The 12,469-nt window shown below is 35.1% G+C and overlaps 3 protein-coding genes across 3 annotated transcripts in view; 1 reads left to right on the plus strand and 2 right to left on the minus strand.

The window, feature by feature from the left end:
• The window catches only part of LOC136821731 (uncharacterized), a 28,451-nt gene extending 20,211 nt beyond the window's left edge, over nucleotides 1-8,240 (minus strand). Inside the window, exon 1 of the mRNA XM_067077942.1 lies at nucleotides 8,161-8,240. The gene's annotated coding sequence lies outside the window, so the exon portion shown is untranslated. The remainder of the gene's footprint in view (nucleotides 1-8,160) is intronic.
• Nucleotides 434-8,889, plus strand: LOC136821733 (semaphorin-5A-like). The gene is made up of 5 exons (XM_067077944.1): nucleotides 434-1,016; nucleotides 1,612-1,725; nucleotides 2,171-2,344; nucleotides 7,509-7,640; nucleotides 8,174-8,889. The coding sequence occupies exons 1-5, from the start codon at nucleotides 944-946 to the stop codon at nucleotides 8,638-8,640; spliced, it is 960 nt and encodes a 319-aa protein (XP_066934045.1). The 5' UTR covers nucleotides 434-943; the 3' UTR covers nucleotides 8,641-8,889.
• A 2,450-nt stretch (nucleotides 8,890-11,339) lies between these two features.
• On the minus strand, nucleotides 11,340-11,957 carry LOC136821772 (cap-specific mRNA (nucleoside-2'-O-)-methyltransferase 1-like). The gene has a single exon (XM_067077985.1). The coding sequence runs from the start codon at nucleotides 11,955-11,957 to the stop codon at nucleotides 11,340-11,342; it is 618 nt and encodes a 205-aa protein (XP_066934086.1).
• Between the last annotated feature and the right edge of the window lie 512 nt (nucleotides 11,958-12,469).

Raw genomic sequence — 12,469 nt, forward strand, 5'->3', positions numbered from 1 at the left:
CCTCATTATCGTTTTGAGTAAGCGATAAATCTAATATTTGGTAAAGCATCTTGACATGCGCGCCACAAGTGATTATATATTTCCCTTCTAAAGTTTCCTCAATATGAAAGCAGAAAGAAAAAATTGTGTCGTTTTTTATGGTGTTCGATTTAGATTGCGGAAAGGCGGTTTTGTGTTTCATAAATATTTAATTCTTGTTAAGGGTCTTAAAGAATCAAATTAAAAAACCTCTTTCAGTACCCTTAATAATACATACAGACTACGGCTATTAATATGCAGATATAAAAAGCCAAAAAGTCCCGATAATTCCCAAAATTACCTGCCTCACCAAAACTTCTTTAGTTTTTGTCAAAAATTTTTAAAAAGCAAGTGTTCATTCACCAAAGTTATTTTTATCCAAAGTTAGGAAAAAATTGCTCCCTCGCAAAATTTTCAAGATTTTTGCTGCTTGCCAAAAGTATTTCTCCCAAAATAAATCCCCTCAGGGTAAGCGAAAAACTTGTTAAATCCTTCTTTAACCCTGACAATAATTAGCCCGATATATTTCATTAAATTGGTTTAAATCAAAACTTCGCAGAACAGCGCTAGAGGGTCCATTAGAACAGCTCTCAAAAAAAAGGAAACACAAAATCTTACACTTTACATACAACAAAGACAAACACTAGTTTGATAAATGAATTCGCAGAGACTCGGTAATAAGTTCGACTTTAGATTTCCAAAGTAATTTTGTGAAATTCGATATACAGTTCTCTCTATTAACAAAAAAGTGGAATGTTTTTTCGATTAAAAAAATAAGGCAGAGGAGTTTGCTCCATTGGTTTTCAGGACAGTTTTACAAATATTGAACATCTCGGAGCATCAGGAAGAAGAAGATTTTTCAAACCAGTCAAACATTTTTGAGGAATTTTGATTTGTTTTGTTTGGAATCGAATGAGACGTCATTATGGCTTGGTCACAGTATCATTTATTGTTGTTATATTTAATCATTTCGTCCAGAATACGACCCTCTAACGAAGGTTATTCATTTTCAGTACCGTTTTTGTTAGATAGTTATTGAGAAATAAACTTTAATTTTCGATTTTCTCCTCGATTTGTATTTCTCAAATTTTTCTTGAACATTTTTGATTTGATTTGATTTGGTTTCATTTCAATGATAGATATCTAGAATTATTTTTGTGAATTTTAGCCCTTTAAACTCAATCTGAATATTTTTCTAAATTTCAAACTCTCTTACGACAAAAATTTCAGACAAGGAAAAAAGCTCTCATGCGGCCGGCCGGAAAAAACATTTTTTGCTATTTTGATAACTTAAAATCATTGAATAGAACTTCAAAGATAACTTTTATGTACAACCAGTAGGAAGTAAGCCCTGAATACTAATGTATCAGTTGAACAAACGAACTAACGAACAAAACTTGATTTACAAGTAGGAATATCTAACAAAACGACGTTTGATAGCTTGAACGGTCAACTTGATTTTCTTTATGACGAACCATATAGATGAACCCAAAGTCTGCGGCCGGGTCAGAAATTTTTCTTTTTTTACCCTGCCGGTTTCCCGAAACACTACATTTTTTATTTTCGCCCACTATTCTTTTTTTCATCCTATAGAATGTAGTGGCATCACGAAATGTACCAACTGTTCGAGGGAGCAATGTGGATCAGGTCATTGTTACACAGCAAATTTCCTCAACCTTTTTGGAGGCTCGTGTAAATGGAGTAAAAGTAAGAATCTTTCAGCCCTTTAAAATACAGTCAACCCAGACGGCACACAACGTCAAAACAACGTCCATGTGACATTCATAACGTCCAAATAACGTTATTTGAACGTTAAAACAACGTTGTGTGTCTGCTGGGAACAAGCTTTTTCATCTTTAACTTAAATTTGAATTAGCATTCAATAAGAAAATTCAAATTCTCTAAAAATTCAATATCATGAACTCCTTCGTAGAAAGTGATAAGATCCATAAATTTATGGAAGTCCAAATGCACAAAAATAGCATAAAACTAGGTTTGCACTCCGTAAACCTAGGTTTATGCTTTAAAATCTAGGTTTGCGCTCTGTAAACCTCGGTTTACGCTTTGTAAACGTAGGTTTGCGGGTTTAGGGCTTTTTACTTGGAGGTTCTACTGCATATTCATTTATTGAAAATCGGTTTTTATTCAACAGGACACGGAGGTTGGTCTAACTGGTCTTCATGGACAGCATGCACTGCTTCATGTGGATATGCAACAAAAACGAGGTCAAGAAGTTGTAACAACCCTTCACCAGCATATCAAGGTAGAAGTTGCAGCGGAAGTACCTCTCAAACTGCTGTATGCTCCGAAAACCCTTTTTGCCAAGGTATATAAATAATAACTCGCAAACTGAAGTCTACTCCGAAAACCCTTTTTGCCAAGGTATATAAATAATAACTCGCAAACTGAAGTCTACTATTCAAAATTATTTATGGTTGGCCACTTACAATTTCAATCACGTCACTAAAGAGATGGTAGATAAGACTCTTTATAACTGAGTTATCTGCGTAGCTTGAACCTCTAGACTTGAAACTTGAATCTCTGCATAAATCGAAAAAATTTAATTATGTCTAATGAAGTGGCCTGGTGAAGAAGAAAAAAATCGGGAAAAAAGCTCATTCGTTCTTCCCAACCTAAAGAATTAGTCGATCCTGGATTTGACAAACATTTAGGTTAGCTCTGATGGTGAACTAGAAAGATCAAACCAAGACAGCCTGGGCAACCTACCAACAATTGACGAGAAAAAAACTTCAAGAGTCGTTTCTTGAAAATAACCAGTAAACTCTGTTAGGCCATGTTCGCACGAAATCGTTCCATTTCGATCCAAAGTCTTTGGATTGGCGTAGAACTTGAATTTAACCAATAGAATGGATCCATTTCGCTTCGGAGCGTAACGGAACCGTAGCGTGTGAACGTGGCCTTAAACTACGTTTAAAAATTGGCATTCATTCCAGACTGTTTGTTTTCTTTTGGTTCATTTAATCTTGTAGTCTGCATGTATTCGTGTGTTTGTCAAACCCTTGTCCAGAACCAACTTCCAACTCATCACATAATTGAAGGTCGGTAATAGATAAACAAAGGAGCAAACAAATTCGTCACGGTACTATGGTCATTGAATAGCTAGCGGAATCATAGGAAATTATCAATAATAGCATTTCTTTCTATTGAACCAATTATCCAAAATCCGGTGCTTAAGTAATCTAAGTATGGAGGCTATACGTGTATCTTTCATTCTTGCGTAGATTATAATCAATTTTTTTACTATAAGATTAAGAACTACACGCTTTTTTTATAAGAATAGTGTTTTTCCAATTTATTCCCCAGCAATCCCAAAAAACGTTACAAAAATGCCAAATTTTTGCTTGAGATATGTATTACATGCTAGATCTTGGCTGGGTTTGCATCCAAAATGGCATTCTTAGAATCATTTGCCAACTACCATGATGGTGGTATTCTTACCATATTCTTAACTTTTTTGGTCAATTCCATCATAATCATAAATATTCTTTTAAAGTATATTCTTATAAAAAAAGCGTGTGAAAATGGTTTGTGTGCTATATTCAATGTAATCACTATCTAAAAATAAGCTCCAAACCGAAGGAACTTTCCTGAACAAGCTCCACTACCAAACCCAGTAAATGGGGATAGAGTTCGGTTCGAATAAATCTCATATCACTCCAAAGCTACTGCAATTATGGGCTGTGAACTAGACTAACAAACTAGTCTGTTAATTAATCATGTCAGAGGGCGGAAAGATAAAGGCGACGGGCGTTTGCTATAATAGGAACTGCGTAGGAGAACGAGCAAAAGTTGGTGAGAGGCTGTTGATTAACTTTCAGCCCTTGCCGCCGACAAAATTTCTATCCACGCTAACCTAACTCCTAGACTCACTTTTCCCGTCGATACCGTTGCAGCTCGACTGGCGTGCCCGTCTAGCTGTGAACTCGAATATATATTTTCCCACGTTTACTTACCCTGTAAAATACAACTCTTACAATAATAAGAGATACTATATCACAACATTAAATTTGCAAAAACTATACGGCGTTGGTTTCATCCTTAACAAAGACCTAACGTATACCTACGTTAGCTAAATCGTTTTCGAAAATATCTATCCTCCCCTATTTTCTGTTATAATCCCACAAACAGCAAAGCAGATATAAAATCGTGTCTATTTTCGTGTTCTATTAGGTGAAAGAAGGCTGTTCATAAAAAAGGTCACGATAACATAATCATAAGCCTTTTGAACAATCAACCCATGACAAGAAAAAGATCAAAAATAATAGATCTTTTCGGAGGAATTCCTAAGAGATTTCTATTGTGATACTCCCGAAACAATCCCACAATGCATCGCTTTTTTTAGAAAAATCAAAAACTTTGATACGATCTATTACATTAGACTCCAGGTTATTCAAACCTACACTTATTCGAAAAATTTGGTTATTCAAAGTGAGATGTTGTTACCTGCTTACCAAACTCAGGCAAGAACACTCTCGGTTATTCGAAATTCCAGTTATATTCCTACTTTTAGTTATTCGAAGCGATTTTTTTTCCCCTTGGGGCCAATTGTAGGCTAAACCACCCTCAGTTACTCGAATTTTTCTTAATGGGAAATCGTCGAGAGAGAACGTTGATTTTCTGCGATTAAAACACTTTTTTTCTTCAAAAAAATCAGGCTTCAATATTCATGTACAAGGAAAATCTTACACGATGAACATTCATGAGAGGCCCAAAAATTTAAGAACATTCTAAGAACATTCTAAGGCTTTGGAGACTTAAAAACGTGCATTTTCTTAAGAAATTACATCAAAATGCTCAAAAAATGCTCAAAATAAGAACATTTTAAGAACATTTTTAGGCTTCAAATCCAAAAAACTAAGAACATCCGAAGGCTTCGAAAGTTTTTGACGTTATTATAAAAAAAAAACGTGTACTGCGTCAATTTTTTTCATCTAGTTATGCATTCTTTTCTGAAACAGAACTCTCTTTGTAAATTATATGGAGCAATTCGTGTTGCAGTAATTCGTGTTGCAGTAATTTGTGTTGCGGTAATTGTGTTGTTGCAATCAAACCAATTTACTTGGTAATTATTGATACTGTATGGTTTTTACTAACATGATTACTGTTGGAATGCAATTTCATACTTTGAAAAATTGCAAATATTTTACCTTCAATAAAGACTGCGATATACATGCTTTCTTTTTCAAGAACCAGTAAATATTAGTTCGGGCTGGGCTGTTCTTAATTTTTGAAATTTTCAGGCTTGAATGTTCTTAATTTTTGAAATTTGATGTTCTTAATACGCTTAGTTAGGGTTCAAATCTGTACTTGCTAATTTATTTCTGAAATCTGAAGCTTAGGATTGTTCTTAATTTGTTCTTAGGTTTTGGCCAATTTTTAGCCTCGTGTTCTAATGAAATTATTCTTATATAAAAAAGCGTGCGATTCTTGTTCTTTTCGAGAGGAATAGGCTATTCCACCATTTTATATCCATACAAAGGGGGGGGGGGGGGTGAAAAACATTTTCAGGGGGTAAACAGAAAAAAATTTCCAGTAGGTATTTGTCATTTTTCCAGTTATACTAAGAATTCCAGGGGATCGTAAAAAATGATTTTAGTTCCTCCAGCCTCATTTTAAGATTAAAAAATTAAACAATTTTTCAAAGGGTATCTCAGGGGGGGGGGGGTCGGTACTAAGTTGTGGGGGCCAGTGCCGGGTGGTGGTCTGATAAGTTAAGTTAAAAACAACTTAGTACATGGTACTAAGTGGTGGTCTTAATTGAAAAAAACATTTTTGGTACTTTGTCTCAAGGGACTAAATGGTTGTCTCAATACCAAATATGAGGCATCAAGTTAGTATCTGGTACTCAAAATCCTGAAAAATCACAAAAAAATTCTTATTATAAGCAGTCTAAATTTATTTCTTACCATTTTATTAGGATGTTTATTACGTTTAATGTTTATTAAACTTTTGTTTTTAGTTTTCCCCTATTTTTCCCTGTGATTGGTGTAACTATCGTTCAAATTTGGAACAGACATGCCTAATACCACAGGGTGGTATTAGAAGGGCGACCCAGAAAATTTTTACCGATAGCCCTTATTTCTGGACCCATTTATTGAAAACCTTCATTTTTTATGCAAATAACTCCCATTCAGTACAGAAATCAGCCATACTTGCTTAAAAGTCTACGTCATTTGGCCTAAAATGAGTTTGAAATCTGCATAAAAAATGAAGTTAAAAAAAGGGAAGTTTTTTAGAAAATTTAAAGGAGGCGTACCCGAAAGTACCATTACTAAGAATTAAAGGGTGGTACACGTTTTTTTTTTTTTAAGAAACTAGTTTTACCAAGCAGCCTCAATGTTTCTTAAGAAATCGGCCTTTTGAACCTTAAATGTTTCTTACATGTTTCTAAACTTTTTGACATAATCAGCCTATTTTTCATGCAAAGATTGGAAGGTTCTAAAAAAACCGTGTTAAAAATGTTATTTTCTCATTCTCAGCCTCAGCATGTTTCTTAGATGTTTCTTAGTTTTTAGGCATTCTGAGCCTCATGTTTCTTAAAAGTGTGTTTCTTAAAAAAAAAAAACGTGTATATACCTATTTTGAGGGGAAAAATCAACTTAATACAGGGTACTTAATGGGTGGTGTGTCATTTCTCAATGGTAATATCAAGATTGTACCGGGTACTTACGGGTGGTATACCTATTTTAAGGGGTAAATTCAACTTAGTACCAGGGTACCAGGGTGGTCTCAGTTAAATTTCAAAAAACAAGAAAGTACAACTTTTCGGCACTGGTCCAGTACCACAACTTGGTACCCCCCCTGGGTATCTTTGCAAATTTTGCCATTTTCCAGGAGGTATCCACACATTTACAATAGTTTTTCTGACTTGAAAAGGTTCGTCCACCCCCCTGTATGGTTTTTTAATGGAACAGCCCAATAAGGGAATGAAAATTTTGTGGGAATGAATTAACCTGTAGAAAGTCTCTGCTTAACTAAAAGGATGGGGAGTTGTAATGTAAGACGAGACAGATATGTATCCATTGTCCTAATAATGTTTTGGGTATAATTGCCCCTTCAATATAATAAGTAATAGAATTTCCTACAACCATTCTTTATGTGATTATAGGGCGGGGAGGGGGTGTTAACAAAAATTGGAAACTATCAGTTTCCCGATGAGACAAGGTGGTAATCGCTTCACATCACTAGATTAGGGTGGAGGGCGTTCAAGCCGAAATAATTTAAATTTGATTTCAAGCCATAATTTAAAATTGATTAAAGCCATACTTTAAAATCCCATTTCTCTCAAGAGACTTTTTTACCCAAATTACGTCACGCCGTATAAATGAGAAGCATAATTCCCTATCATCTATCATTTTTTTGCGAGCACTTAATTTTCATTGTAATGGATGGGGAAAGAAAAGGTTTCCAATCGCCTGACATTTTGACCATGACATTTCGATTCCAGATCAATATTATTTTTGCTATAGATTGTGACATTGCAATGGCAAAACGCTCGTATATACCGTCAATCACGACCAATACATTTTGTTTGAGTAACCTCAAGAAATGCTTTGAAAAAGAACAGTTGAGCCGACAAAGAAAGTGTTATGAGAAAAAAGGTATGCTGTCAATGTATCAAAAAAATTCTTCCTTTCTCGTTAGAAGTTTTGGGAAGCTCTTCCAAAACATGTGTAATATACCATTGTACGACAGACAAATTTTGAACAATCTAGTTTCTTCCCACAGCTTATCGTATAACAGACATTGTCAGCATCGCGCTCTAATCTAATTGGATTCATCGAATTTGATCGACAGATAATATTCCGATTGACGCGTTGACAGAAAAATTTCAAACCATTACAAGATTTATACACTATTACATTACGATACAAAACGATTCCTCAAAATTAACGGCACTGGCTTCTTTATGTCGCTGGATCGGCCCTGCCTGGCGAGGGTGTTCACACATAGCAATCAACGTTGGATAAACTTTACAAAACGTTGCGTCCCACATGAGATGATTAATAGGCTAATCAAATCCTGCTGTTCCTATCCCTCAATAAAGAGGTATCTTGGTGATCCCTTATCCTCAATATAATCACCCTTAACTAAAAACAAATATAAAAGTTTCTTTCTTACATTTTTCTTGCAGTGCATGGTGATTGGACAGTTTGGACCACGTGGTCAAGATGTCAACCTATCTGCAGTGGAGCATGGCATCGACGAAGCAGAAGTTGCACCAATCCACCTCCTGAGTATACTGGTGACCAATGTCATGGTCCGAGCGATGAATATCGGCCTTGTGATATCCCACAAATGAAAGGAACACCCTATAAAGCGAACAATATTGATATGAGAATGTACGATCGTCAAATTTTAGCTAAATCAGTATCTAAAATTCAATGTGTATTAAAATGTAAACTTAGAAATAATTGTGGTTTATCCGGATTTGTTCCGGATGAGAATGCGGACGGTTCTGGTTACGGAACTTGTTACTCACTGACCAATAAATCAACAGACAATGATGGAAATACAGACGGAGATTTGCAAATCTTCAATAAACAGTTACCAATGATACCCGAAAAAAAACAAGATCCGAACCTTGTTGACTTTTGTTGAAGAATGCTTTCTGATAAAATATTCATCAATGTTTATTTTGTGGTATATAAAGAGAAGAGAAATAAACTTATCTAGACTGAAAGGAGAAGAGTAAACCAAAATATTTGGAGAGGATAGATATTCCATTATTGTTCTTTTTACGCCTGCGGTAATCAGAATAATTTTCGGGCCTGTAGGTGGTTAGAGCGTTTTTAGCCAAAATGTTTTACATGCAATCCGGGTCAAAATATATTAAGAATTTTGGTTAATCCCTCCAGGCTATATTCTGAGCCTTATTGGAACATTCTTGAACTTTTGGCTCCCCAGGTCCTCAGGTCCTATCTTTTAGGTCTGAAGTTAAAACTCAGAGCTAAAATTCGACCCTTCCAACCTAAGTTAGAGCGCTTCCAAATTGTTTGTGACTAAAAGATTTCGTGGGAATTTCCCTTTTTTCTCAAAAATTACGACCTTAATTGTAGCAAGCAACAAGTGCTTCAGAAAGACTATCAGCAAATAAAATTTCCTTAAAGTAGTTAATTTGCTTACTTTATAAAGGGGTACGTACCTAACAGATTAAAAAACCGGGCTAAAATCGCTTATTTCATCACCAAAAGCGACAAAAACAGAGTATTTCCAAACTGTATAAAGGACTTGATGTATCCCAGAAAAATATTACATAATTTCAAGGGGTTAGCCCATTTGCTTGCATAGACATGAGTATTTTAACTCCTAACATTACGCCTTAAGTCGAAGAGTAAGTTTTTTCTAATCAGTGCAGCAGCTGTATAATTGAAGAAGCTCAAACTAATCTTCTTCTTTTTAATTACGAAAGATTCTAATACACGCTTTTTTTATAAGAATATCTTCTATGAGATTAGGGTGAACATTGGCCAAATCGTAAGAATACCCTAAGAATACCCTCTGGGCTGAGTTTCACAGATTTTGCGAAGAATACAGCCATTTTGTATTTGGTTAACGGACTAAAACTGGATTTTGTGTTAGACTTAAATTACAACTCTGAGGCAGAAATAAAATTTGGCTCCCAATGTGCACTCGTAAGAATAAGGTAAGAATATTTCAGCATCAATTCTGGCGATTTCTTAAGAATACTTGGCCCTCATCCAAAGTACACTATTTAAAAAAAAAAAAGGGTGTATCATTTCGAAAACTGATGAATCTTCGTAGCAATGTACTTAATTTGGATACCCAATAATACTAAAGAGATTTTGGTGTTTTTTTTGTGAGCCACAACGTCACTAAACGGTTTTAATACCCTATTTTATTTAACATTTTCAAAATGAAGATACATCATGTTTATTAATGGGTTTGAATGAAAACAGGTCGAAACACTGAGTAGAGTACCAGTCATGTATACACATAAAGTTTATACTTACATTTCTCGTTTCCAAACCAGAATGTACATTATTTGAAAGAATTATTGGTTGTCTCGAAGTGCTTGAGGCATGCGGATTTAATTTATTAAGCCGTGCAGTTGTCTTAAATTTCGTTTGATTGTTTTCTCCAGAAAAGCATTCTCGTCTTGTCTCGATAACCCGATAATATTCCTGGTGATGAGAGTAAAGCAAATTTATTTGGGTGAAATTCCACCATTGAATGCAGCCCGAACAAAAAAAAAGGTTTCGTACTTGGCGAGAAAAACTTTAAATTTTAAATAACACCAGACGCTACCAGCTACCAATTATCCTCCCCCCATTACATTAAATTAAACTTAGGATCAAAGTTCTTACCTAATCAAAAATCTGTTGATAACAATCCCATTTTTGGACATGGTTGTTTTATTTAGTTTGCCTTTTTATTGCTGAAAACAAAAAGTAAAGCACGGTAAGAAGGTTTTTATGACTGGCGAATAATTTGAATAATAGCTGGTTGATAAAGAAAAATTTGAAATATCAAAATCCGCATCACTGGGGCTAAAAAATCTTGAACAGATCAAAGTGTCAGAGGAGTAGAGAGAATATCGATTGTTCACGTAAAAGAGAAATCCGTCGCAAAGAGTTAAAAAAAGTAATAAAATAAGCTTTACATCCTGGGCCCTGACAATTCGTTCCAAAGGGTATAAAACCAATAAGAAGGATATCGTTGGAAAATTTATTTTTGAAGAATCTCTATCAATAGAAACTTATCTGATGTGGAAACTGAAAAAAAATCTTCTTCCACAAGAAAAATTATGGAAAAAATTGTAATACTATGACAAAAACGAATGAAAAACTAGTAGCAAATAGCAATTAAAAATTCTTAAAAATAATATTTCAAAATCCCTTTAAACCTCCCCCCTCACATCTCCAATTTTGACAAGATTTGCATCAATTGAGACGACAACCAGTTTCACTCTGTTTAAACAGTTAGACAGTAGCGTAGACAGGAGTGGCGCAAAATTTGTGTAGGAGAGCAGATATTTATGACACTGTAATTATCTATTCATAGTGTAAAAAGATAATTGGAGTGTCATAAAAATCTGCTCGCCTACACAAATTTTGTGCACGCTACTGCTCCAACACTTCAAAAAGCAAAACCACTTTATTTGAGTAAATAAAAATTTTCCACTGATCCTAAATAGGTGCAAGACAAAAGAAAAGAGATGATTGATTATCTTGGATGTAAAATTTAGCTAAATGAAAAAAATGGCTAAATAAAATGGGTTTAAAAAATACATGAGTAACAACAACGGTAAAAAGTTTCAACCAAACAGTTTTTCCTTTTTAGTTTTTCGACTCGATAAAATCAACAAATGTCTTCCTTGAGATAGTAGAGTTAAGGGCGGACCAGTTCGAAAGACCGGTGCCGTCAGCCCAAAGCCATTGAACTCGTGATTCTGCGCAATATTTAGCGTCAGCGATTGAACTTTTGGCCGGTTCAAAAACTGACTCGTTAGTTTTTCTGTTGTAAAAGTAATAACGTTTTGAAGATTTGCTGTACTGTAAATGCCATGGATCTTTCACTCGACGGATCCTGTAAACACCATTTGGAACGAAATATTTCTGATCGTTGAAAATACAAGCTAGCCTTCGCTCCATGCGTGGTTTCATCGTTTTCTCCTCCAGGCTTTCTAGACAGTCATTGAGCTCAGTGAGCGGATGATAATCTTTGACACGCAGTTTAATGATATCTGAACGGCATGGTTTAGATAGAGCCTTAATGAAATTGCGAATGATTTTCAATCGATCGCTCATCGGCTTATCGCCAATGTAGTCGTCTCCCAGCTGTAAGGCGTCGATGATGTGAACGCCCATCACTTTACGTTGACCACGCCCGTCGCCCTTCAATTCGTAAACAAACTCGACATCCAAAATAGTGTGGCGGGGTAACTCAAAATTCATATTGTCGACTCTTTTGAAAGTGGGAGCAGAATTTTTTGCGGGATTCCATTGATAAATTGAATAACGCCCCAAACTAAACAAATAGAAGCACTCCCCACCAGAAGTTCTTAACAAGCTTAATTAGGGTTCAAATAGTTCAAATCTGTACTTGCGAATTTATTTCTGAAATCTAAGGCTTAGGATTGTTCTTAATTTGTTCTTAATTTGTTCTTAGGTTTTGGCCAATTTTTAGCCTCGTGTTCTAATGAAATTATTCTTATATAAAAAAGCGTGCGATTTTTGTTGTTTTCGAGAGGAATGGGCTATTCCACCACATTTTCAGGGGGTAAACAGAAAAAAATTTCCAGTAGGTATTTGTCATTTTTCCAGTTATTCTAAGAATTCCAGGGGATAAACAAGTGTTACTTTTATGGACCTACCTGGTTATGCATTTAACACATATATAATTGGTATCTACGTGAGCGTGACCATTAAAAAATCATTCAAAACACAAATAGTGACGATCTATTAAA

The sequence above is a fragment of the Clytia hemisphaerica genome, unplaced genomic scaffold (assembly GCF_902728285.1).
Source record: "Clytia hemisphaerica strain Z4C2 unplaced genomic scaffold, Clytia hemisphaerica genome assembly, whole genome shotgun sequence".
NCBI lineage: Eukaryota > Metazoa > Cnidaria > Hydrozoa > Leptothecata > Clytiidae > Clytia > Clytia hemisphaerica.